This window comes from Dreissena polymorpha, chromosome 11 (genome assembly GCF_020536995.1).
Source record: "Dreissena polymorpha isolate Duluth1 chromosome 11, UMN_Dpol_1.0, whole genome shotgun sequence".
In the NCBI taxonomy this organism is placed as follows: domain Eukaryota; kingdom Metazoa; phylum Mollusca; class Bivalvia; order Myida; family Dreissenidae; genus Dreissena; species Dreissena polymorpha.
The window spans coordinates 45,758,780-45,785,810 of record NC_068365.1 but is presented as its reverse complement, the minus strand read 5'-3'; the positions used below and the strand labels follow the sequence as shown (position 1 = coordinate 45,785,810).

General features: G+C 37.1%; 1 protein-coding gene and 1 long non-coding RNA gene across 2 annotated transcripts in view; both read right to left on the bottom strand.

The window, feature by feature from the left end:
- Window positions 1-22,856, bottom strand: part of LOC127850325 (2-oxoisovalerate dehydrogenase subunit beta, mitochondrial-like) — a 42,947-nt gene extending 20,091 nt beyond the window's left edge. Inside the window, exons 1-4 of the mRNA XM_052383291.1 lie at window positions 22,699-22,856; window positions 8,490-8,567; window positions 3,830-3,898; window positions 1,599-1,888 (exon numbers count right to left, since the gene is read on the bottom strand). Coding sequence (XP_052239251.1) covers window positions 1,599-1,888; window positions 3,830-3,898; window positions 8,490-8,567; window positions 22,699-22,837 — 576 coding nt within the window. The 5' untranslated portion in view covers window positions 22,838-22,856. The remainder of the gene's footprint in view (window positions 1-1,598; window positions 1,889-3,829; window positions 3,899-8,489; window positions 8,568-22,698) is intronic.
- Window positions 1,889-2,587, bottom strand: LOC127850327 (uncharacterized). The gene is made up of 3 exons (XR_008035209.1): window positions 2,241-2,587; window positions 2,177-2,208; window positions 1,889-2,016 (listed from the first exon to the last, which is right to left on the bottom strand). It is a non-coding gene; the product is annotated as an uncharacterized LOC127850327 (long non-coding RNA).
- Window positions 22,857-27,031: the final 4,175 nt, after the last annotated feature.

Below are 27,031 nucleotides of genomic sequence, written 5' to 3'. Positions count from 1 at the left end.
GGATAACTACCTGTCAAAAAGGGAATAAATTGAGTCATGTTCTGGGAATAATAGGCTTCATGCATGTGCGTTAAGTGTCATCCCAGATAAGCCTGTGCGGATGAGGGAGGGAACTCTCCGCTGAGGGAGGGAACTCTCCGCCTACACTTGATGTTTGTTGAGAAGAGGCTTTTTAAAAACAGTAGAAAATGTTGTCCCTGATTAGCCTGTGCAGTATATGCAGGGTAATGTTGTCCCTGATTAGCCTGTGCAGTATATGCAGGGTAATGTTGTCCCTGATTAGCCTGTGCAGTATATGCAGGGTAATGTTGTCCCTGATTAGCCTGTGCAGTATATGCAGGGTAATGTTGTCCCTGATTAGCCTGTGCAGTATATGCAGGGTAATGTTGTCCCTGATTAGCCTGTGCAGTATATGCAGGGTAATGTTGTCCCTGATTAGCCTGTGCAGTATATGCAGGGTAATGTTGTCCCTGATTAGCCTGTGCAGTATATGCAGGGTAATGTTGTCCCTGATTAGCCTGTGCAGTATATGCAGGGTAATGTTGTCCCTGATTAGCCTGTGCAGTATATGCAGGCTAATGTTGTCCCTGATTAGCCTGTGCAGTATATGCAGGGTAATCTAGTAGGGAAACATTAGCTTTGACATTGAGGTTTAAGACCCCCAATACAGAGTAGGAAAGTTTTGTTTTGAGATTAAATTATATTTATGTTATTAATAATCTTGCACTTATTTTACTCATTAACAATTATTCTCTAAGAGGGACATTTGATGAGATCAGTTTTCCTCAAATGAAGTTCTTAAAACCAAATGATGAGTTTAGCCTGTAAGGATTCACCATAAACAAGATAATCTTTTCAGATGTAAAAATTGTGCGCCATATTAGAAGTTTATTTTGAAATGCAAAAAATTGAAATAACTTATAACTAGCAAAAAGCCTTAATGCCAGTGTGCAATGAATTACAATGCACTGCTGGTAACAATTTCTGTTTCACACCCTTAATATAGATCAACACTAGATGAATTATTGAGTGCAACTGCTTTTCTTAGCTCGAGACAAAATGGAAAGTGTATTACAAATAGAGACTAATATATAGATTGTATGACGTTTATTAGCATAGCCCATCGTTTATTTGAGAACAAAAAGTGTGAATAAATGCTAAAAGATCTTCCTGAATTATATCAGAACAATCACGAAATTGTAAATATCCTCTGTAATTTGTTTGAACATAAGTCTACATTAAAATTCATGATATACCATATTATATATAAGCATTGGTCTGGTATAATTGGTCTGGGGCCTAATGCATGTGCGTAAAGTGTAGTCCCAGAGTAGCCTGTGAGGTCTGCACCAGCTTATCAGGGACAGCTAAACTAAATTTTGTAATTGTTTTCTTCAAACCAAACATACAATTAAACATAAAAATGTCCTCCCTGGTAAGCCTGTGCAGATTGCACAGGCTTGATATTGGAAAACATTATGCACATGAATTAAACCCCATTTTCCCAGAGCTAAGCTCTTATAAATGGTTTGAAGAAAAACTACTTTCAAGGAGCTTTCAATTACTATTCAATCAGAATTCATAACTAAACTTAATACCTTCATGCCAGCAATGTGTGCAAAGAACGCCTCAGGACTCTGGGAATGATACAGCGCCCCATGGCCCACTGCACCACACGGTGTCCGTATGGTCAACTTGCCGCAATCGAACAGGTTACCCGTTCGGTAACGGAACTTTGCCGCCTCGTTAGTGATCTGGTCAAATGCTGGGAAGATGTAGTCTGCGAACTGTATTTCTGCTATGGCGGTCGCCCCCGCTACTGCTAGTCCGATCCCGAACGCTACGATGCCTTGCTCGCTGAGAGGAGAGTTGAAGACCCTGTCAGCACCTGTGTGAGATAGACAGGGAGTACGTCAGCACCTGTGTGAGATACACAGGGAGTACGTCAGCACCTGTGTCAGATACACAGGGAGTATGTCAACACCTGTGTCAGATACACAGGGAGTATGTCAGCACCTGTGTGAGATAAACAGCGAGTACGTCAGCACCTGTGTGAGATAAACAGCGAGTACGTCAGCACCTGTGTCAAATACACAGGGAGTATGTCAGCACCTGTGTCAGATACACAGGGAGTACGTCAGCACCTGTGTCAGATAGACAGGGAGTACGTCAGCACCTGTGTGAGATACACAGGGAGTACGTCAGCACCTGTGTAAGATACACAGGGAGTACATCAGCACCTGTGTGAGATACACAGGGAGTATGTCAGCACCTGTGTGAGATAGACAGGGAGTATGTCACAGGGTTTTAGTAAGTGAGCCATATTCTGAGAAAACTGGGCTTAATGCATGTATGTCAAGTGTATAGCAATTTTGTTTACCTTATTGGGAAAAGTACAGCTTCCAGCCCAATTAGGAAAAATTAGCGCGAAAAAAAATTAAATTGGGACAATACGCATAGTGAAGTCTTCAGAATGGGATATTGGTGCATTTGATTTGTTGCTAATAAATACTTTCAAATTGATAACTAATAGTGTTGTCAAGTTGTCAATTTTATACTTATAAACTCTTTACCACTTAGACACACATTTTAAAGCATTTGTAGTCCCTTAGAAAGTTACATTTAATGTAAGACCTTTCTTACTAGATTCAAGTTTTAAAGGCTTCACTTCCAACCCTTAAATACTGATGAGCAGCAAGCAGCATATAACCTGAACAGACTGTGAGTAACTTGCAGGCTGTTCTGGTTTTCTGCTGTTTGCACATAGCCATTTTTACTTTGATTATAAGTGGATTAAAGTCCAAGCCATAGAGCTGCATAATGAAATTAACTAAATGTTGCATGTTGAACTAAAATTTTAGTTTAAGGGAATTCTCTTCAAATTAAAATCCATTTAAGGCGGAGTGTTGTCCCTGATAAACCTGTGTGGACTGCACAGGCTAATCTTGGACGACAATTTACGCACATTCATTAAGCCTAGTTTTCCCAGAGACAGACTAGTTAATAAGTTTTTATCTTGATGTTGCACAATGATATTACTGAAGGGCATGTCACCTATCTGTGAAACAACACACTTTCCAGCAGGCTGAGACATGAAACAATCAATTTGGAATTTTGACGTTTTAGATAGGTCTACATGAATGGTATTTTATGAAAACTTTAAAGCATTTGAGCTAACTGTGGGAAGTTGGGGCTTTATCCATCAGGGTCAACACTTTCCGCCGAAACTGGATTTTTGCAAACAGACTTCCTTAAAATTAACAATATCATCGAAGCAGAATGTGTCGTCCCTGAATTGCCTGTGCATGACTGTATCATGTTACCATGTTTATCCTTATTATGATGACGGAATGCTGTCATATTTATCCTTATTGTTTGACTGTATGTGATCATATTTTTTCTTTTTGTGACAGCTGTGTGTCACCATATTTATCCTTATTTAATGACTATGTTACTGTATTCATCCTTAGTTTAAACCTATTTATTTAAGCACTATTGCATTGAAAGAATAATGCTTATTGAAACATTCTCTTGTCTGCAACCTGGGTAGAACCAGTACTTGCTGTCTTTTGGAGAGATCTACAGAACACTCTAACAGTAGGAATTGAACCCCTCATCTCCCGGTCACTATGTGGTCACCATATCATCTACAGAACACTCTAACAGTAGGAATTGAACCCCTCATCTCCCGGTCACTATGTGGTCACCATATCATCTACGCAATTGTGTCTTTTATATTCATTGTGTTGACTGTATGTTCCCATATTTATCTCAATTGTAATGGCTGTATGTTACCACATCTATCATTAGTGTGATGATTGTACTTTACCATATTTATCCTTCAGTCCCACAGTGCACCGGAATACTCCACCAAATGCAACGTCTTCACCCAGAATAACTGAAACCAAAATGATCAAACAGGTTACACACCATCAGAACTTGCAATGATTTTCCTCACTACAATTTGAGAACGTTAGCATGTACAAAACAGGAGAAAGGCTTTACTACTGAAAAGAAATTCAACAATTGTTTTAATTCATGTAAAAAAACATATATATGTATCTCATTGTTTAACAGTCCATGTTCTTATGCTACTTAGGCCTTGTTTTAAATAAAAATTACCACGGTTCTCAAACAAAATAGACTCTAGATTCCTTGTAAAGAACCCTTTCCTAAGACGTTGGTCCTTAGACATTTATGAAAAACTTTCCTGAGGTCCAGTAAGATGCCCCAAACTAACCGTCCTCATATCCAACAAAAAATTGACATGTAAAACTTTGTTTCAGTTCAAAATGAAAACAAAACTTCCAATCTGTTAAAAAAATTATGATTCATTTTGGATTATTTTACTTCGATAGATGGTTTACAATAAAACAGAATGTATCATTACCAACCAATCAAGCCCAATTGCTACCTGTGCTGGTGGCATAACTAACCCTAAGTGCTATTTTCAAGCCAGTCAAATCCTGTATTGAGTTACGTCATGTAGGCTAAACACAACATTTTTTTATTGGTTTAAAATAAGTTTTCTGCTTTCAATCCTTGTTAGGATTGTAAAGCGAAGGAGGGCAATGATATGAACTTCCCCTTTCCTTGACCTTGTAAATATATGATGACAAAGTTAGCATTTCACACGGCTCTAAAGTTTCACCACATACTTTAGGGTTTAATATTGTTGTTTAACAAGGGCTGTTTGTAAAACACGCATCGGCTGTCCGTTGTAGTGGCAGCCATTGTGTGAATACGTTACAAACCATGTTACTGCTTCAGGTCACTGTGACCTTGACCTGAAAATCAATAAAGTTCATCTGCCAGTCATGATCAATGTTCCTATGAAGTTTCATGATCCTAGGCCTAGGCATTCTTGTTATGAGTTATCATCCAGAAACCATTTTACTGTTTTGAGTCTCTGTGACCTTGACCTTTGACCTAGTGACCTGAAAATCAATTGGGGTCATCTGCCAGTCATGATCAATGTACCTATGAAGTTTCATGATCCTAGGCCTAAGCGTGCTTCAGTTATCATCCGGAAACCATTTTACTGTTTCGAGTCACTGTGAACTTGACCTTTGACCTAGTGACCTGAACATCAATAGGGGTCATCAGCCAGTCATGATCAATGTGCCTACGAAGTTTCATGATCCTAACCTTAGCGTTCTTGAGTGATCATCCAGAAACCATTTAACTGTTTCGAGTCACTGTGACCTTGACCTTTGACATAGTGACCTGAAAAATCAATAGGGGTCGTCTGCCAGTCATGATCAATGTACCTATGAAGTTTCATGATCCTAGGCCTAAGCATTCTTGAGTTATCATCCGGAAACCATTTTACTGTTTCGATTCACTGTGACCTTGACCTTTGACCTAGTGACCTGAAAATCAATAGGGGTAATCTGACAGTCATGATCAATGTACCTAAGAAGTTTCATGATCCTACTAGGCCTAAGCAATCTTCAGTTATCATCCAGAAACCATTTTACTGTTTCGAGTTACTGTGACCTTACCTTTGACCTAGTGACCTGAAAATCAATATGAGTCATCTGCCAGTCATGATCAATGTACCTATGTAGTTTCATGATCCTAGGCCTAAGCGTTCTTGAGTTATCATCCGAAAACCAGTTGATGGACTGACCAACGGACCGACTGACAGACCGACATGTGCAAAACAACAAACCCCCTCTTCTTCGATGGGGGGCATAAAAATACTTGTTATTTTAAAAACACAAAGCTTTCTTCGCTTTCGATTAAAAGTTTTACTATATGTTATAAAAAAAAAAGAAGTTATTATTTTACGGTATTTTGAATTGTTAAAAATTTTGAACATCAATATGATAGAAATATACTGAAAACATGTACTTTTTCTGGTTTGCGTAAAAGAAGAGAGGTCCCTAAAAATCTGGTGAGGTCCTGTAATTACATTAGTTACCGGACCACATGTCCTGTTAGATGTTTTTGTCTTTCGCATGGGTTGCTTGTTTTAGAATTCTTGCTGAGTGAGTGCCTCATTAATGGCTTCATTTAAGATTAAACCAATAAATCCTAAATCATTTTTACTTTATTTTGAAGTTCACATGTCACTAATTACCTTAAGAAGGAAACAACTACAAAAATGTCTGCAACACAATTTGTTGGCAACTTCAATTGCTGCACATAAATATTGGTGAGAGACTAAACATAATGTAATTGTCTATGAATTTTGCCTTACATACAAGACAAAAACACTGGAAAATAAAATAAATTAACATTCAAGGAACTAACACAATGCTAGAGAGAAAAATAGTGTAACAATTGGTTCCAACATTTTTTTTTATATACTTCTTTTCTGCTTGTATATTGCTCGCCATTTCAATCTTTATCCACAACTGTCTGAAGCGAATGTTGTATCAAACAAACAATAGGATTTGTCTACCTTGACATTAAATACCGTAATTACTTTATGTTTTCGGACACTCTTAGTTTTCGGACTCCCCTTTTTTGAGCAAAAATAATTATTTTTCATGACTCTTAATTTTCTGACACATGAGTTCTAGTCCATCATTAATGTCTCTAAGTTTTCCAACAGTTTATTTTACAGTGCTATTTTACCAAATTTCTGTGCTGTTTTCGATATCTAATGACACTTCGATCATGGGGTTTTACAACCAGATTAACATCATAAAACATGGCAGGTGCATGCCTGAGGGCAACGGACCATAACATTTGAGTAATTGTGTAAATAACATTGTAAACCTGTATTAAACAATGGTTTCCCCGCCCGATAGCATAAGCGTTATGACAATTACCAGGGGAAGTGCCAATTAACATTTCAATTATCTACCACAATGGTACTACCCCTTCTCAGTAAAATAACTGTGACAAATACTAAACGCTTTAAAATGTGAAGCACACTATTGCAAGTTTTACGAACAATGGAAGGTGTTAGACAACAACTATCAGAAATGAACAAACAAAGAATTCATAGTTTGCTTTTTTATTGCGTTAATTACAGGTTCATACTGGCAAGTATCGGTATCTTTAAACTCGTTGGTCAAAGTACAACCTTGAATAACTTTCTGTCAAATAAATTAAGCATTTAAAATTATTTAAAATGAAGTGCAAACATATATAATAGGGCTGCACCGAATATCCGAAATATCCGAGATTCACACATCCAAACAAGGTTTGCGGATCTAACCGTGTTTGGTAAAATCGGTTTCGAATCTGGATCTTATTTGAGTTTAACCTTTTGTTTGCGTTAATTGTTTCTTTCGCCCTAATAAGTTTCGTTAAATTGTTTCTTTCTGTTTGAAAGGCTGACTGGTATGTAGTTTGTCACAATTATCGCTACTTTTTCGACAAAACATGGTACTACACATTCTACTTTCGTTTTCGATGGTGCAAAATGGCGCAGAAGAAAAATCGCGTTTCACCTAAACAATTAAAATCCTCGTAGTGGAAGCATTTCGGGTTTTATCTGCATACTAATTATGGCTTATAAGTGGTCGTTACAAAGTATTTTATTGATACTTATTGCAGATTGCGTGTGATGCGCTTATTGCTTGTTAAAATACATTGTTATTCATATTATATCTGACTGACATAGATGTGTTTAATATGAGACTTTATTATTAATGTTTGTCGTTAAAATGCTTAAACTATTTCATGTATGTGCGATTTGGGGAAATTTGCGGAATCTGGACCCGGGTATAATTTTTTTTTCGAACAACATAAGTCAATTATGTCATCGACTTAGTATTTATTTTTGTTTTTGATGTCATTATTTCTGCTTCCACAACTGCTGTTGCGGCTGCAGCTGCATCTACCAATGCTGCTAAAGTAGTATAAATATTAGTAGCTGTAAAGTTTATAATAATAATAAAAGTTAATTACTTTTCTCATAAGACATATATAAGTTCTGGTGTTTCAAAACATAATTTTAGTTATAACAATATAAATTATAATTTATTCTGCGTATTTTTACTTTCAAATTAGGATTTGAACCGATATTCGATATCCGAGCCTTTGGATTCGAATTCGGATCCGATTGAAATTTTGGATTCCGTGCAGCACTAATATATAACTGTAAATTATACTATACGGCATGGTATTTTACAAGCTCGTGCTATTACCGGTAGTCGTTGATACAATTGAAGCTATTTTCTGACACTTCAATTGTCAACTCTAAGTTTTCGGACACCTGTATTTTTTTAACAATTTTTTAATCTAAGTTTTCGGACACGAATTTTTTTTATCATTTTTAAGTGTCCTAAAACATAGAGTAATTACGGTACAGTCAAGGACTTTGTTTCCTGTGACCTGAATAAGTCAACTATCTTGGCAATCTGCATAAGAAGCAAACAGCATAAAACCCGAACAGACTGCGAGTTACTTGCAGGCTTTTCTGGTTTTATGCTGGTTGCAAAAGCCATTTTCACTTTGCTTCTACTTGGGGAAAGGGTTAATGCAAATACATACCGTACATTATCTGTTGCTCTGATTGTTACACTAACCTGCTGTAGGATCGTTGCCAAGGGCGATATCCATGGCACTGTTAAGAGACTGTACCAAGTTCATTCTGGATGTCTCTCCTGAATAAAAAGCAACAAGATGAGCATTATAAATTTGTTTTGATCAATGCAAAGGTTTCTTTTATTATCAGAATGTAAAACAACACTTATTACTAGCTGTTTGCTTATTATAGATATGTGTTGCTCCTTTCTATTTGTAATTTAATGAATAAGATACACATGGTGGATTGCTGTATCCCCAGATGTTCCTCAGCTGATTCTTTACAATTGTGTTGTCTGCATCTGTTCCTCAATGCTTGTTCAGGTGGAGCTTTCATCCTTGTTACTCGCCTTGTTTGATTTGTTGCATTTTTTTCCGTTCAAATTTGGAGCCATTTCCAATGGAAAAGTGTATATATTCCCAAATGGGACCCAATAATTCCCAATTATTAGAGGTTTCAAAAAAAATAATAAAACAAGAGGGCCTGAAAGGCCCAAAGTCGCTCACCTGAGATTAAAAGAAATGACCTGTTCTTTGCAGCCCAAGATATCAATGGAACAAATGTTGTAACCCAGTATCATGAAGAATAAACAACAAATGGCCCCTTGGCGGCCATGATTTTTAACAGACCTGAACCATTTTTTAACTCTTTCAAGATATGTCCAAATTTCATGAAGATTGGGAAAAAAATGTGTCTTCTAGACTGTTCACATGTTGTCACTATATACATATAAAGAAAGCAGCCCCACTCCCTGGCGGCCATGTTTTTTCACTGATCATGACCATTTTCAAACTTGTCCGAGACATCCACATAACTAATGTTTTGACAAAATTTCATGATGATTAGGCAAAACATGTGACTTCTAGAGTGTTCACAAGGTTTTTTAATATATAAATATAAGGAAAAAGACCTCCCCCCTGGCGGCCATGTTTTTTTTACCGATCCAAACCATTATCGAACTCAACTGTCCTATCCAGGTGTGGTAGTGCAGTCTCCTTCGCTTATGCAAATGAACCGGTCACATGACAGTTACAATTTATGTAACTTTGTGAGCACTTATGTAATGCGGAAATACTTATTTGACAAACTCTAATTTCCGGTCAGGATGACTATACTGACTGGTTGTAATTCAATTTAACTAAAGGCGTTCAGTCAGGGACGCCTAAATACACTCAAAGAAGTTATTTATAAGTGAAAACCAAGGCAGCTTTACAAAAATAACTAATTTTTATTCCAAGAACTCAGAAAATGAAGAACAATGACAAAAAATTAAGAACAGGTACAAGACAAGCCTAAAGAATCTAGGTATTGTTACAAAAATGAACTGATATAAATATAAGGTACTGTTAGTCTAGACAGTGCTTCAAAAATGTAGTTTACAAAATAGGCCTAATTAATCTAAAGAACAATATTTATGGAGATTAAAAACTTCAGTGAATCAAATGTAAAAATAAGAAAAATTAACTAAAGTTATAAAAATAGAATAGAGTCTTTATACTTGTTATTTTAAAAACACAAAGCTTTCTTCACTTGCAATTAAAAGTTTTACCATATGTTATAAAAAAAACGGTATTTTGAATTGTTAAAAATTGTGAACGTCAATATGACAGAAATATACTGAAAACATGTACTTTCTCTGGTTTGCGTAAAAGAAGAGAGGTCCCAAAAAATCTGGTGAGGTCCTGTAATTTCATTAGACCCAGTGTTTTTTTTCACCTATAGGGGAATGGTGGCGGGGCCCGTCCAAAGGGGAAAAACGCGTTGTTTTTTAGGAAAAGGGGAAAATTACAAATTCACTCTTTTATATGTAATGATATTTATTATATGAATACACATGTATGCATGAATGCAATATTCACAGCTGAATTTCTCTGTCCTTTTTCTTAAATATATATATATCAATGATTGTTTCAACATTAGTTTCAGACAGTTCAGCCGTCATGCACAGTCCCAGTTTTCCTAGCCAATATGAGTCTAATTGGAATTTAATAATCGATAAAATGGCAAATTTGAGCATTTTTTTTCAATAAAAAGGAGCAAATTGGAATGTTTTTATCAACAAATATCGACACAATATTGGTACATCAGGCCTTTTCCTGGCCATTTTGGAAAAAAATGAAATTCATGTGAAAAGTGACCACTGATTTGGGAAAAACTAATTTAACTCTTTATGATAATTCAAAATTATATTAATATTATATTTATATACTTTGTTAGTTGTTTATGAAATAAATCTGAGATATATGTATCATTAGACAGTTCTTTAAAAAAAAAAAAACATCAACATTTTTTTACTTCTGGAGGGGATTTTTTCAACAAAATAGGGGGAAAATATATACTATTTTTTTAGGGGAATGGGGCTGAATATCGGCCCCGAAATTGCCATAAAAAAAACACTGAGACCTCATGTCCTGTTAGATGTTTTTGTCTTTTGCATGGGTTGCTTGTTTTAGAATTGTTGCTGAGTGTGTTTCCAAAAAGGTGTTAACAATGTTAAATCGGATCCACAAGATCATGATGCGATTAAGCACATTTGCTGACCTGAGATGCTTTTGTATGGTAGATTGATTATATATATATTTATATATAGGAAGCCCTACTTTCACTCCAAATGTGCTGACCTCAGATGCTTTTGTATGGTAGATTGATTATATATATATTTATATATAGGAAGCCCTACTTTCACTCCAAATGTGCTGACCTGAGATGCTTTTGTATGGTAGATTGATTATATATATATTTATATATAGGAAGCCCTACTTTCACTCCAAATGTGCTGACCTGAGATGCTTTTGTATGGTAGATTGATAATATATATATATATATATAGGAAGCCCTACTTTCACTCCAAATGTGCTGACCTCAGATGCTTTTGTATGGTAGATTGATTATATATATATTTATATATAGGAAGCCCTACTTTCACTCCAAATGTGCTGACCTGAGATGCTTTTGTATGGTAGATTAATTAGGTAGCCCTACTTTCACTCCGTTGATATTTTGTTCTCAGGTAGAGCCCTCAATGCTTCTGCCGGAATGCTTTCAGGTTCTGCAGACTTGCCGTCACACATGCCAGAAAATTTCAGGTCAAAATCGGGACATTCCATTAAAAATGTCGGGACATTTGATAAAAAAGCGGGACACCGAAAACGATCAATCATGTCACCTTTCTGTAGTCAGTAAGCAGTATATTACTTACAAAACCTCATAATTTATGGCAAATATTGACGATAAATGAGTTTAAGAATTTCATGAACACAGACGTTCTACATTTTACGGAAATAAACACACATGTGCACTATGTGGATGCCTCTATTTGACTTCAAGTTGGGACAGAGGCATGTGTAATGGTTCAACGCGATGTGCAGGCAACGAGCACTGTTTTTATTAAACCAATCATCAATTAACTCTAAATTTAGATTGATGCATTAGGTACAAATAATGTTCTGAAAATCAGTCAAAAACGAAAGTAAATTTATGTGAAACATCAATGTGTATCTGTCAGGGCTCAATTTGTTTGATATAGTACAAAACTGGTGTTTGACATATTTTGTAGCCTCAGGTGGTATAATTCACAGAATGCCACGTAAAAGAATCTTTGGACTTGATTTGGGCCATGAAATATAAAAGCAACCTGCTTTTAATTCACTACGATGCATCTATCGCTAGCAATTAGCGACCCCTATCACACAAACACAATGGTGTGAATGCCCGATAAAATAATTTGCCGATAGAGCACAGATAAGGTGTGAAAGACAACACTGGATCACTCAACTAGCAGATATGGTTTGTTAATTAAGGATAATAAAGGGATTAGCGATGGTAATTTAAGACAGAAGGAGCTTGAATAGCGAATTTTATTGTGACCTTGTAGAACATATGTCGTTTTGTACGAATGATGGGACAAATTGTGTCACAGCGGGACACCAGGACAAACACCCCAAAAGCAGGACTGTCCCGCCAAAATCGGGACGTCTGGCATGTATGCATGCCGTTCTTCGATTGCTTGATGGCGCTTCTTATATCTTGCTTCGTGATCATTTGTAGCTCACTGTATCTCCGGTAAATTTCTCTGGAAATAAGTTCCCCATCTCAGCAATTCGGCTTTGAACTCGAAGGAACCGCCCTATCAGCAGTGAGTAAAAATGGCTGTTTCCCAATGGCAAAAATAAACATTTTTTCAAAAAAATCTGGCCCAAATTTCTCAAAATGTAAGTAAAACTTGTTAAATAAACTCAATAATTGGTTATTGAGTTTATCATACAGCAGTTTAATTCCCTAGTACAACTGTACTTTATAATAAAGATTTTAGCAAGCAGTTAAACATGCACTTCTATCTATCTATCTATCTATCTATCTATCTATCTATCTATCTATCTATCTATCTATCTATCTATCTATCTATCTATCTATCTATCTATCTATCTATCTATCATCTATCTATCTATCTATCTATCTATCTATCTATCTATCTATCTATCTTTGGATACTGCTGAACTCCCCTTTTGGGTATTATTAACAGATTGCGCTGTCAGTGCGAGAAAAAGATTTATACAATATTGTACAATAAAAGTATTGACAGTGAGACGCCGAGAAAGAAAGTAAGACTGAAAGTGTTAGTATATGTATAGACAAGAGTTAAAATCAGGTTAAGAACACACTCTGCCGCAACTAATTGTATGAAATTCGGCTTACTGCCAGCTTGAAGGATCCAAGTGTTGGCAGGAGGACAATTTCTGAAGGGAGGTTGTTGCATAGTATGACAGTGCTGGGAAAAAAGGAGAATTTATAATAGTGAGCAACTGTGTGAATCTGCCTATAGATAAGCTAAAGGATGTGTGTGGCTAGTCAATCTCCTGGGTTTTTCCAAATAAATGGGGACAGGGACAGCTACTAAAGAGTGGACAATTTTGTAAAATAATACTATTTTAGCATCAGTCCGTCTGTCCTCCAGAGATCTTATACCGAGTGACTGTTGCATGTCTAAGACACTATCATAGGTGGAATAGTTGTTATGTATCCATGTGATTGCTCTTCTCTGAACCATTTCGATTTTATTGATGTTTTGTTTAGTGTATGGCGACCAGACTGGAGACGAGTTTTCTACTTGAGGCCTGACAAGAGTTTTATATGCAGTTTCTTTTACTTTTTTGTTTTTAGTTTGGATATTATGTTTAAGGAAAGCAAGTGTTCTATTTGCTGTTGTACATGTTCTATTAATGTGGGTGTTAAAAGAAAGGTCTTCGGATAAGTCAACTCCTAAGTACATGTATTTTGCACTAGGTAAGGTTTCAAGGATATGGCCATGTAATATATAATTATGTTTGATTTTATGCTTTTTTCCAGTTATAATAAGGACTTGGCATTTATTGGGGTTAACCTGCATTTCCCATTTGGTTTCCCATTGTTCCAAGGTAAGATTATGCTGTAATTAGTTGCAATCATTTAGGTTGTTGATCGTGAGGTACAGAGCAGTGTCATCAGCGAAGAGACGGACTTGGGATATTACATGATCTGGTAGGTTGTTTATGTAAAGGGCTTGACACTAACTTTGTTTACCTACTGACCCAAAGGACCACCAGCTTTCAGAAATTACTGGTCCTCCAAGTTTTCAAGTGGTCCGACAATTTCTATGTTAGTTTAACTAAACTTCAACTTACTTTCCGGACTATCCACAATGTATTGTGCATTTATAAAAAGAAAACTATACTGTACCGTTAATTGCACACATGGTACGATAACATAACTCTAGCACATAGGCTCAACACTGTTTCATTCAACCAGAAAACAATTTTTGTACTTTAATCTTTAAACAACTACGAGTAAGTCCATCTTTAGTTTGCAACAGAATCAAATCTTTCTATTATTACATCCCGAAACTTGTAATCTTAAAAATACGCATGTTTACTCTCTGGCAAATGTCAAAACATTATTCGGCGCCTCCAGTGTAAATTCGCACGTTAAACAAAGTATATTCTGATGGTACTAAGATCAATATAATGCTGACTTTTGCTGCATTTTCAAAATACACTTCAACACCTTTATTTCGAAGTCCATGGGACCGTTAAAAACACTTCGGATTAACGATAATTCGAAATAAACAGACGACAGAAGACTTCTTTGATTCTGGATAATCATCCCGGGCTGGGTACCGGGCCCTTCTCCAGATTGCTTGGTTGGGTACCGGGCCCTTCTCCAGATTGCTTGGTTGGGTACCGGGCCCTTCTCCAGATTGCTTGGTTGGGTACCGGGCCCTTCTCCAGATTGCTTGGTTGGGTACCGGGCCCTTCTCCAGATTGCTTGGTTGGGTACCGGGCCCTTCTCCAGATTGCTTGGTTGGGTACCGGGCCCTTCTCCAGATTGCTTGGTTGGGTACCGGGCCCTTCTCCAGATTGCTTGGTTGGGTACCGGGCCCTTCTCCAGATTGCTTGGTTGGGTACCGGGCCCTTCTCCAGATTGCTTGGTTGGGTACCGGGCCCTTCTCCAGATTGCTTGGTTGGGTACCGGGCCCTTCTCCAGATTGCTTGGTTGGGTACCGGGCCCTTCTCCAGATTGCTTGGTTGGGTACCGGGCCCTTCTCCAGATTGCTTGGTTGGGTACCGGGCCCTTCTCCAGATTGCTTGGTTGGGTACCGGGCCCTTCTCCAGATTGCTTGGTTGGGTACCGGGCCCTTCTCCAGATTGCTTGGTTGGGTACCGGGCCCTTCTCCAGATTGCTTGGTTGGGTACCGGGCCCTTCTCCAGATTGCTTGGTTGGGTACCGGGCCCTTCTCCAGATTGCTTGGTTGGGTACCGGGCCCTTCTCCAGATTGCTTGGTTGGGTACCGGGCCCTTCTCCAGATTGCTTGGTTGGGTACCGGGCCCTTCTCCAGATTGCTTGGTTGGGTACCGGGCCCTTCTCCAGATTGCTTGACATTTGGTTCGGAAAATAGTAACATGGTTGACTTAATTGTATCAGACGTTTTGTAATGATTTTTGTTTAAAAGGTAGAGTTCATATATCATGATGCATTTCATTTGACGACATTTACTCAGACCTAACGTGACACATTTGTTTGTTACTAAAGAATGCAACACTACATAAATAGTAATTATCGGCTTTTGACGACATTATAAAAATAACACTCTACGGGCATAAGACAAATGTGTAATTATCGACTTTTGATGCGCCACGCGAAGACGACAAAGGTATGAAATTACGCTCAGTGTTTTGCAGGTTTGACTTCGCATTTAAGATTGATAATTATGTGCAAATTATAGTGTTGGGACCGACAGAATCACTTTGAATTCACGATTTCTTCGGTTTAACGAAGTTCGGATTAACAATGAAATTTTACATTAAACAAAGAAGAACCGAAATTGGGACCCGAAAAATACTTCGAAATAACGGTGACTTCGGATTATCGGTGTTCGAAATAACGGTGTTGAAGTGTAATAAATACCATTTTGTTCATTTCTCGATCCTAGCGCTTCGAATTTTATGTTACTTTGTGTATTGATCACGGTGAAGTCCCGAGACATTTCAGAAGGCAAATCAATTTTTTTATCCGACAACAAGTTTTTGTCATCCGGACATTTAGAAAAATAAGAATTTCCAAAATGTTGCTATTTTTATCCTGGTCTCGAGTTGGCCAATAAAATGATGATGGAATTATCGGTTTATTATGAACATATAAAGTTGTTTTATTGCTTACAACGGTTTTTCACCAGTATTTTACAATAAGCTGGCCAGGATTTTAAACTGGTCAGACGGATAAACCAAATTTCTAGCTTCACTGGGCCTCCCTATTTTTTACTGACCCCGGGTCAACGGACCACCGTTAGTGTCGCCCTCCAGAACAACAACTTGAGTTCTACCTATTAGGAAAGAATGGATCCAGTCAAGAGTACAGCCTCTGATACCATGTTCATGAAGTTTAGAGAGAAGTTTAGAATGGCTGACTTTATCAAAAGCCTTGCTAAAGTCCAGAAAAATAAGATATGACTGCTGGCCTGCAACAAGGGTTCTTGCAAGGTCATCTACCAATTGGATGAGTTGTGTTTCGCAGGAACGGCGTTCCCTAAAGCCATGTTGGAGATCATGTAATATATTGTATCTGGTAAAATGAGCAGAGATGTTAGATGCCATGATATGTTGAAGGTAAGTTTACAAAGAATACAAGTCAGAGTTATATAATAGGACGGTAGTTTGAGGAGTTTGATGGGTCACTCTGGGGTCCGTTTTTATAGAGGGGGGGGGGGGGGGGCACATTTCCCTTTTTCCAGTCAGATGGTAAGGTACCAGAATCTATAGACCTTTGGAGAAGAATTTTAAGAATAGGAGAGTTGACAGCGAAGTTCTTTCAGCACAACTGGCTTTATGTTGTCAGGACCAGAAGCTTTATCAGTTTTGAGGTTTGATAATAGTTTGAGAAAACCGTCAAGGCTAATGGAAATGTCAGGCATTATTAACAATTGGTATACTGTTATTTATAATATTAAATTATAATAATGTTTAATTTTCCCCAATTTCAAGGTCTATCACGCATTATGTTCCAATCAAAAAGGCACAGGCTGTAAAATATAAAGCGAAAAAAAATCACTGCTTTGGTGTCGGGTGAGCTTATAATTTTACTGGGTGCTGGACGTTTCGTGCCACTACCAGTTCGTGCCACTGACATTTGTGTAGGAGGGCATTGGACGTTTTGACGTTTTGTCCCACTGATAATAAATAGGCGGATAGGTGTGAATAATATCGTATAGAAGGTGTGAATAATAACAGCAAACTTTCGCACCTTTGATTGTAACATCTGTTCAATGTAAAAACAAGATTGCTTTATTTCATGATTGTTTAAGAGTCAATTTACATGCTTAATACAATACATTAACAAACAAGAGCACCGCCTTGCGGGTGCAGACCGCTCATCTATTTTCTTTTTAAAGGTGAAGGGACTCTCATTTTCAATCACAAAGGAGGGAGGAGTGGAGTGAAGAGGGGTGTATAGTGTGGGGTTGTGGACATTTATTACATTATCTTCCAAAAAAAGCGAAAAAAAAAAAAAAAAAAAAAAATTCGGGGGGGGGGGGGGGGCGATGGGGGGGGGGGGGTTTGGGTGCGATGGTTGGACGGTATTTCAAACATAACAGTTTTAAAAAAAAAAATGGGAGGGCGGGGGGTATAGTGTGAGGGTGTGGTGGTAATTTGTGAGATGATCTTAAAAAAAAAAAAAAAAAAAAAAAAAAATTGGGGGGGGGGGTGGGGGGGGGGGGGGTGGGGGGGGGTATAGTGTGAGGGTGTGGTGGTCATTTGTGAGATGATCTTAAAAAAAAAAAAAAAAAAAAAAAAAAAAAAAATAGGGGGGGGGGGAGGGGGGGAGGGGGGGGGGAGGGGGGAGGGGGGGGGAGGGGGGGGGGGGAGGGCACGGGGGATGGTTTGGGTGGAGTCTATTGTGGTATGTCAGGTAAGAGTAGTTTCATCAAAGTATCAATCAAATCTAATCATAAATAAAGAAGTTATGGCAATTTTAGCAAAATTTAATAATTTGACCTTGAGAGTCAAGGTCATTCAAAGGTCAAAGTAAAATTCAAGTTGCCAGGTACAGTAACCTCATGATAGCATGTAAGTATTTGAAGTTTGAAAGCAATAGCCTTGATACTTAAGAAGTAAAGTGGATCGAAACACAAAATTTAACCATATATTAAAAGTTACTAAGTCAAAAAAGGGCCATAATTCCGTAACAATGACAACCAGAGTTATGCAACTTGTCCTTTTACTGTACCCTTATGATAGTTTGTGAGTGTTCCAAGTATGAAAGCAATATCTATGATACTTTAGGGGTAAAATGGACCAAAACATAAATCTTAACCAAATTTTCAATTTTCTAAGTATAAAGGGCCCATAATTCCGTCCAAATGCCAGTCAGAGTTACATAACTTTGCCTGCACGGTCCCCTTATGATAGTTCATAAATCTTGCAAGTATGAAAGCAATAGCTTTGATACTGTAGGAATAAAGTGGACCTAAACACAAAACTTAATCAAATTTTCAATTTTCTAAGTATAAAAAGGGCACATAATTCTGTCAAAATGCCAGTCAGAGTTACATTACTTTGCCTGCACAGTCCCCATATGATAGTTCGTAAGTGTTGCAAGTATGAAAGCAATAGCTTTGATGCTTAAGGAATAAAATGGACCTAAACACAAAACTTAACCAAAATTGTCAATTTTCTAAGTATAAAAAGGGCACATAATTCTGTCAAAATGCATGCCAGAGTTATCTAACTTTGCCTGCCCAGTCCCCTCATGATAGTAAGTAAGTGTACCAAGTTTGAATGCAATAGCATTGATACTTACTGAGAAAAGTGGAACTAAACGCAAAACTTAACCAAAATTTTCAATTTTTTAAGTATAAAAAGGGCACATAATTCTGTCAAAATGCACGCCAGAGTTATCTAACTTTGCCTGCCCAGTCCCCTCATGATAGTAAGTAAGTGTACCAAGTTTGAATGCAATAGCATTGATACTTTCTGAGAAAAGTGGACCTAAACGCAAAACTTAACCGGACGCCGACGCCAACGCCAACGCCGACGCCGACGCCGACGCCAAGGTGATGACAATAGCTCATATTTTTTTTTCAAAAAATAGATGAGCTAAAAATTACATAAAACATTTTCAAAACATTGACATTAACCATATCCAAAAGTGAATGCATACAACAGGGTTCGCCAAAACGTCGGTCCGCTGGTCCTGACTGGCAAAATTTTCTCAGGACCGACATTGATTAAAGATAATCGGTCCGACTGACCGACACAATCGGATGAATAATGGTTTCAAAAAGATCACATAAAGTGTATAATGTGCTATTGGATTAATAGAAGGTAAATGCGTTTTGTTCAACTTCTGTCAAAATCCTTTTTTTGTTACCTTCATTTTGATGTTTTTATGTTAAAAGTTGGATTACAATTGACTATCACATGCGAGTTCAAAATCAACGGTCTTTGTTTAAAAAGCAACCGGGTGCGTCCGGCATTTTGTTTGTTCCATTTAATTTCTCCACAAAAAAAAACGCATGAAAACTTGTTTTAACAGGCATTTGTGAGCATTTCTGTTAAATAGTTTCATTTTTATATTGTTCTGGGAAGGATATGTTTTAATTGACAAACCAACAATTTCTGAAATCAAACGAAGTTTTTCCACCCAATGTACTATATTTCTGATAATTGAAATTCGGACATGTGTTAATTTATTGTTGATAGATTGTAGCATTATGTTTTGTGTTATTTCAGACAACAAGAATGGATGGTGGTAATTATCATGGGCCTTTCTATCAAGTAATAGGTGTGTAAGACATTAATTTAATTGAACCTGGAAATCAACCACCTCAGCTAAGAGAAAATATTTTAACAATAGGTGTTGTTTTAGAACTTGGGAAATTAGCTAATAAACAGAAATTGAAGTCATCCAAAGTAGTGTGAACGGGTGTGTGCAATTAAGTCAAACTTGATTGGATGTCGTCCTAACTTTTCAAGAACACGGATTTGTAGAGCTGTGGGGGCTAAAAACAGTTTGACATGCCTTTGGTTTATATGTGGTTTATTATTAATATAATAATTGTTTCATTATATCGACTTTGGACATGTTTTTATTGTATTTTAATTTGATCAAAACCAATTAACACCTAAAAGGTACTCTCTTTTGTTGTGTTTGCTGTTATAGTTTAGTCGGACAGTGGGACTGACAGAAACTGATTCGGACTGACAAAAATTTCAAGTCTGTCAGTCCAAATGACTGACAGATTTTTCAAGTTTTGGCGAACCCTGCATACAATCATTTTAACAATATCTAGATTGATTACATAAATATATTCAAACATTTGCAATAAATTGACATTAACAATATCAGAAGTGAATGCATACATACATTTTAACAAAATCTAGATTTATTACATAAATAAATTGAAAAATTTGCAATAAATTAACATTTTCAATATCAGAAGTGAATGCATACATACAATTTAAAATGTTTTAATACACATAAACAAATGTACATAAATATATAAACAAAAATACAACAGCATACTATCCTATCCTATACATACAACAAATCAGATATACAATGTATTGCATTTCAGAAGTCATCATTGTGGATTTTGTCCATGGTTGTGCTTGGTCCCAGCCATATGATATGGCTGCACGCTCCCAGCAGTTCAGTAGTTGTTATGTCATCGTCTTCGTACTTCTCCCAGATCTCGAAGAGTCGCCCGTGCACTTCTTTAAATATTTTCAGGTGTACCCGAGTCAGGGCTTGTTCCGACACTAGGCGGATTGTTAGATCCACCGTTTCTGCCTCACGGCGCAACAGGAGTCACATAAAACCCTAGGTCGCACTGACCCCAGTCTCACACGACAGATGCTGCCATCTTTCACATTCATCGCATGAGTTGGCTTTATTTTCTTCACCAACATTCCGTGCACAGTACACACAAGGATATTCGCAAGCCATTAATGGTTTTGTTAATTCAACGAACAACACACGTTTTTATACTATCAATAAATCATTTTATTTTATTTTTACAAACGCATACACATGATGCATAAAAAATAACAATGCTTTATGTTTTATATTTATTGAACATAATGAACTATTTACAAATATTTGTATAATAACAATAAATCTTTTTTTTTTAGTTATTTATTATTATAATTGTCAACATTGTTGTAATTTTCAATATAAATATACACTCCAATATCATTCACACCTATACGGCATTATTCACACCTATCCGCCTATATATTATCAGTGGGACGAAATGTCTACCTCAGTAGTGGATCCGTGGTCTAGTGGTAACACTAGTCAATATAAATTGCCCCCATAGAGTCTTTTGATGATTTTTGCTTTGGCAGACTCTTGGCGTCAATAGTCCACTCTATCTTTTTAATAGCGAAAGTTTTCCTTCTTTGTCTATATTGATGCGCAAGGATTTAAGCAGAAGTTTAACTGAAACAAATTATGCCTTTTAACTTCAATTCGACGCTATTTGAGGTAAAAATGGACTTCTTAACTAAAACTTTATGAGTTGGTTATATTATTTTGCAATTTTAAGCAAATTGATTTAATAGCATTGTATTCATTTTTCGTTATGGTTTTTACAGACCGGAGTTTCAGCGTTCAGATTTATTCTTAACGCGAATTATTTCAGCTAGTGGTAACACACTGGCTTCACAATTCAGAGATCGCTGGTTCGATCCCCCACTGCACCTAACCTACTAACTTGTCTTTTGCATGAGACGTTAAACCGAGGTGCAGTGTACTAGGTGCTATACACCGGGCACTTAAAGACCCAGGGTCACCTCTGGAACGGGGTGTCCCCTGTATCTTGCACTATCCCCCGTAACCAACTAACACGTTGTTGTGCAGGTGCCCGGTCTACAAAATGCGCACATACCTCGTGATTGGGAACCAGCGATAAATCGAGATAGTGCATGCTGGGTAGCATGAGTTTGTACGGTCTCTTATGCACGGGTGACTGATGCGAGTAGACGTATTTTCCCAAGCTGAGTATTGCTTGGAGTAATTGTGAGCCTGAGTGAGTAATTGTGAGCCTGAGTATAGGTTATATTGTATTATATTGTATTATATTGTATTTTATGTGTGTTCAACACGTATTTACCTGGAAGGCCATTCCCAGAAGATATAAGTGAGTCTGTGACTGTGTATGTGAGTCTGTGAGTTGCCCGTGATTGTGTCAATGACACGCATTTCCCTGGAAGTGTATTCCCAGAAGTATATGTGTATGTAAGCCGGTGACTGTGTGTTTGAGTACTTGTTTGCCTGGAGGTGTATTCCCAGAAGTACATGTATAGTGCCATTTCGTGACGTGGACGAGCCGACGAGTTCCCTCGAAGACGACGAGGACGATTGGTGCCATCCTGACGAGCATTCCAGTTGATGCCCATTTGAGTAGTTTAGTATCTTGTCGTTGCTAGTAATTGCTGTAGTTGTTGACGAACCCCACAAAGAGCTAACCGTGAAAACACTACGTCTTTCTGGGGGCGATGGCCACATGGGAGACAATCCCGGTGCACTCGATAAAAAACAAAAACAACAACGTCTACCTCTTTGCAACACAAATATCAGTGGCACGAACTGGTAGTGGCACGAAACGTCCATAAACCATTTTACTTTGCTACGACCTTGAAATTATGCTTGACGAAGGAATATAAATAATGCCTCACCATATTCTGTCTTTGCAGTGTCTGGAAAATACGTAAAGTGGGCTTTCCGAACAGCAATTAAGGGATGACAGCTATGTTTTGAGCCGAAAACTCTAAAAAGTTTGGATGAAAATAACATTTTTGATGTTATGGTAGCCATTTTTAAACTAAAGGTAACACTTCACTAAATAAACCCATTTCAACGCGGTAACATATAACACATTAAGCAAATTATAAGATTACCTTAGAATTTCTATTTAAGTACCAGTATGCACCAAGAAAAAATATGTACTTAAGCATTCAATAAAACCATAAACAAATCAGCATCAACATTTTATGAGACATGACACTTTCATATCAATAAAAATGTTTCAAATAAAATTCAAATCGGGGTCAGCTCTTTGAAAGTAGAGGGGTTCTCATTCACTTTCAAACTATATTATCACATGGAGAGGTAAAAATATAATCGAATCTGCTTGATATATTAAAATAATTTGAATTATTGAGATTCGCTGATGACATTGACTTCATGGGTGGCACCAGCAGTGAACTTCGATCAAGATCTTGGCAACAGACTCTATGAAAGAGCAGGAGCATATACGGGATGGAGGTCAGCACGAAGAGTTGAAGATAATGGTGAACAGCACGACCAGCGCCAGTGCAGACATCGTCATGAAAGAAAGTGTCTCCTTCGCAAAAATCCAGTTAAGGCTCGAAGTGTCGTCCCTGAGTAACCTTTGTAAACTACACAGGCTAATCTGGGAAAACACTTTACGCACATGCATTAACCCCCATTTTCACCGAGTGCGGCTCATATGCATGTGATTATATTTCAGATTACCCCTACTTCTTTGCAATGTTGTAGGACTCATCCAGATATGTAATAAAATCGTAGGAAATAACAGGCAACATAAAAGACGCAAGCATTTGCGTTTTTAAAGGGTTGCATATTGAATTCACGGGCACCGGATAACAGAGGAAACCATAAAATACTGGCACCGGATAAATTCCGGAAACTGGATAATACAATAAATCAATGGATACATATACATATGATTACGTGCTTTTTAGCAGGTTTTATAAACAACATGTGCACATCGCATGTTTAATATAGTACTTGAAGTTGGTGCTCAAATTGATATGAGTTTATTCTCCCTCCAAAAAAAAGTAATGTCTACTATATAAGAAACATAAAGAAACTAAAATATTTTTGTCTCGCCCTCTTGCGGAAAATTCGATATAGGAACAATGGTCTTGTATATGTACGTGCGTGCTTCGATCGAGCATGACCGGACTGGTACATTGTCATTTATCATGAAAGTTAAAAAATAAATTACCACAAATGTTCACAATTTACAATTCGGGATATGTTGTACATATGGAAAGGCGTGCAAAGATACAAGGCAGTTAAACCGTATGGAAACGCAAATAATATAACGTCAGTTTCATTAAATTTCAGACTGAAACGAAAGAGAAAATCGTCTATGTGGTACATCAAACAAAACGTACCAAAGTCCGCGAAGAAAACTTACCTGAAACGGTATCTTCCACATCAACAGGTAAACCAGTGGCCAAAATATCTACCCTAGTCTTCTATGAAACAGCAGCCCAACCATCATTAGCGTAATTGAAGAAGGCGACCAGGAAACGGAAAGTTGCAGTCCCGAAGCGAAGAAGAAACTGTTAAATGCTGGTGTAAGCGAAGACCTTGTGAAAGAGTTAACGGATATGCTACCATTCATTGTACACAAGATAAAAGAAGCCGGCCTTTTGGGGATTAACAAACCTGATACGCCTGATTGATTCAGGAAATTTGCCTTTTTTCTCTCTTCTCCTGTTCTTAAGAGTTGTGAGGTGATATTCACTAGACAAAACATCTAATATTACCTACTAAGACAATTATATGGAGGTTTGGAAAGGTATGTACAGATTGTTATATGGGAAGGCGTTGCGTCTAATGAGTGGCATGAAGTCACCTGGACTTGTCGCGGAAGACGGAATACGGCGAGGCGAATATGATCCGAAGAAAACTTCAATACATTTCGCTGTTTTCTCACAAAAACGAGTTTCAAACTTCAAGTCAATAGGCCTTAATTTACTAGCAGAAGTGCAATCTGGAATCGTTGAGTCGGCTCTTACTCTGAAATCAACGGCGAAATCCTACATTGTAAGTGTTGACGGAGAATGTGTAACCTTTAATGCCTAGTTTAAGAACCTTTTTCCGGGTGGGGTTAGCATTTTTTCATGCGTTAGACGGAGTGATCAGAGCTGAGGGACGTGATAACAGACCCTTTCATTTAAAAATCTTTATTCAAGAAATTCTTTAAATTTTAAAATATCAGCAGAATCCAATGTAGGCTTGACACGTACTATACTTAAGTTCATTAGTCTTAACCCTTATATGGTGCATACTTTATGCATTATCATGTGCCAGCATTCGACATATTAAATACTTTTTTTCTACAAACTTAATCGTTATTTATCATGACAATGATTTCAAAAGAACTGTATTGCCTTTGTCATCAGGAAACTATCTCAGAAGTTTGAATTTCGTTGTTTATATGGACCAATATCTGCGTTTAACTTCCGTTTCCACAGGTGTTGTGCATAAACTGTTGGGAAATGTAGGTTTCCACTGCAAAATGACGTTTTTGTTACTGAGCTCGAGTATACAATTTACTGAATTAATGACTTATTTGTTCCGTTGAATATTGGTTTGGAGAAAAAATTTTACTTAAAGTTGAGAATATTGAAAATAAAATACCGCACTAACCTAAAAGCAGTCGATATTTTCTGATATGATCCGTTACCGTTTCGCGTATTAGCTGGAAACGCACAAACGTTTCGTGTATTATCAGTATTAGTTAGGCACCGTGAGTTAACCATTTGAACTTTTCTTTTGTAAGCTGTTATACCTTACCCGTATTTAGAACACTTTTCTTTGGTAAGCTGTTAAACCTTACCAGTATTAAGTACACTTTTCTTTGGTAAGCTGATATACCTTACCAGTATTTAGTAAACGTTTCTTTGGTAAGCTGTTATATCTTACCAGTATTTAGTACACTTTTCTTTGGTAAGCTGTTATACCTTACCAGCATTTAGCTCACTTTTCTTTGGTAAGCTGTTATACCTTACATATATTTAGTACACTTTTCTTTGGTAAGCTGATATACCTTGTAAGCTGTTATAGCCTACCAGTATTTAGTACACTTTTCTTTGGTAAGCTGTTATAGCTAACCAGTATTTAGTACACTTTTCTTTGGTAAGCTGTTATTCCTTATCAATATTTATCTTTGGTAAGCTGTTATACCTTATCAGTATTGAGTACACTTTTATATGGTAAGCTGTTATACCTTACCAGTATTTTGTACACTTTTCTTTGTAAGCTGTTGTACCTTACAAGTATTTAGTACACTTTTCTTTGGTAAGCTGCTATACCTTACAAGTATTTAGTACACTTGTCTTTGGTAAGCTGCTATACCTTACCAGTATTTAGTACACTTTTCTTTGGTAAGCTGTTATACCTTATAAGTAATTATCTTTGTTAAGTTGTTATACCTTTCCAGTATTTATCTTTGGAAAGCTGTTTTACCTTACCAGTATTTAGTACACTTTTCTATGGTAAGCTGTTATACCTTCCCAGTATTGTGTACACTTTTCTTTGTTAAGTTGTTATACCTTATAAGTATTTAGTACACTTTTCTTTGGTAAGCTGTTATACCTAACCAGTATGTTGAACACTTTTCTTTGGTAAGTTGTTATACCTTACCAGTATTTAGTACACTTTTCTTTGGTAAGCTGTTATACCTTACCAGTAGTTTGTACACTTTTCTTTGGTAAGTTGTTATACCTTACCAGTATTTAGTTTACTTTTCTTTGGTAAGCTGTTATACCTTACCAGTATTTAGTACACTTTTTTTGGTAAGCTGTTATATCTTACCAATATTTAGTACACTTTTCTTTGGTAAGCTGTTATACCTTACCCGTATTTTGTACACTTTTCTTTGGTAAGTTGTTATACCTTACCAGTATTTAGTACACTTTTCTTTGGAAAGCTGTTTTACCTTGCCAGTATTTTGTACACTTTCAATTGGTAAGCTGTAATACCTTACCAGTATTTTGCACACTTTTTTGGGGGTTAGTTGTTTTACCTTATCAGTATTTAATACACTTTTTTTGGTAAGCTGTTATACCTTACCAGTATTGTGTACACTTTTCTTTTGTAAGCCGTTTTACCTTACCAGTATTGTGTACACTTTTCTTTGGTAACCTGTTTTATCTTACCAGTATTTGTACACTTTTCTTTGGTAAGCTGTTTTACCTGATCAGTATTTTGTACACTTTTCTTTGGTAA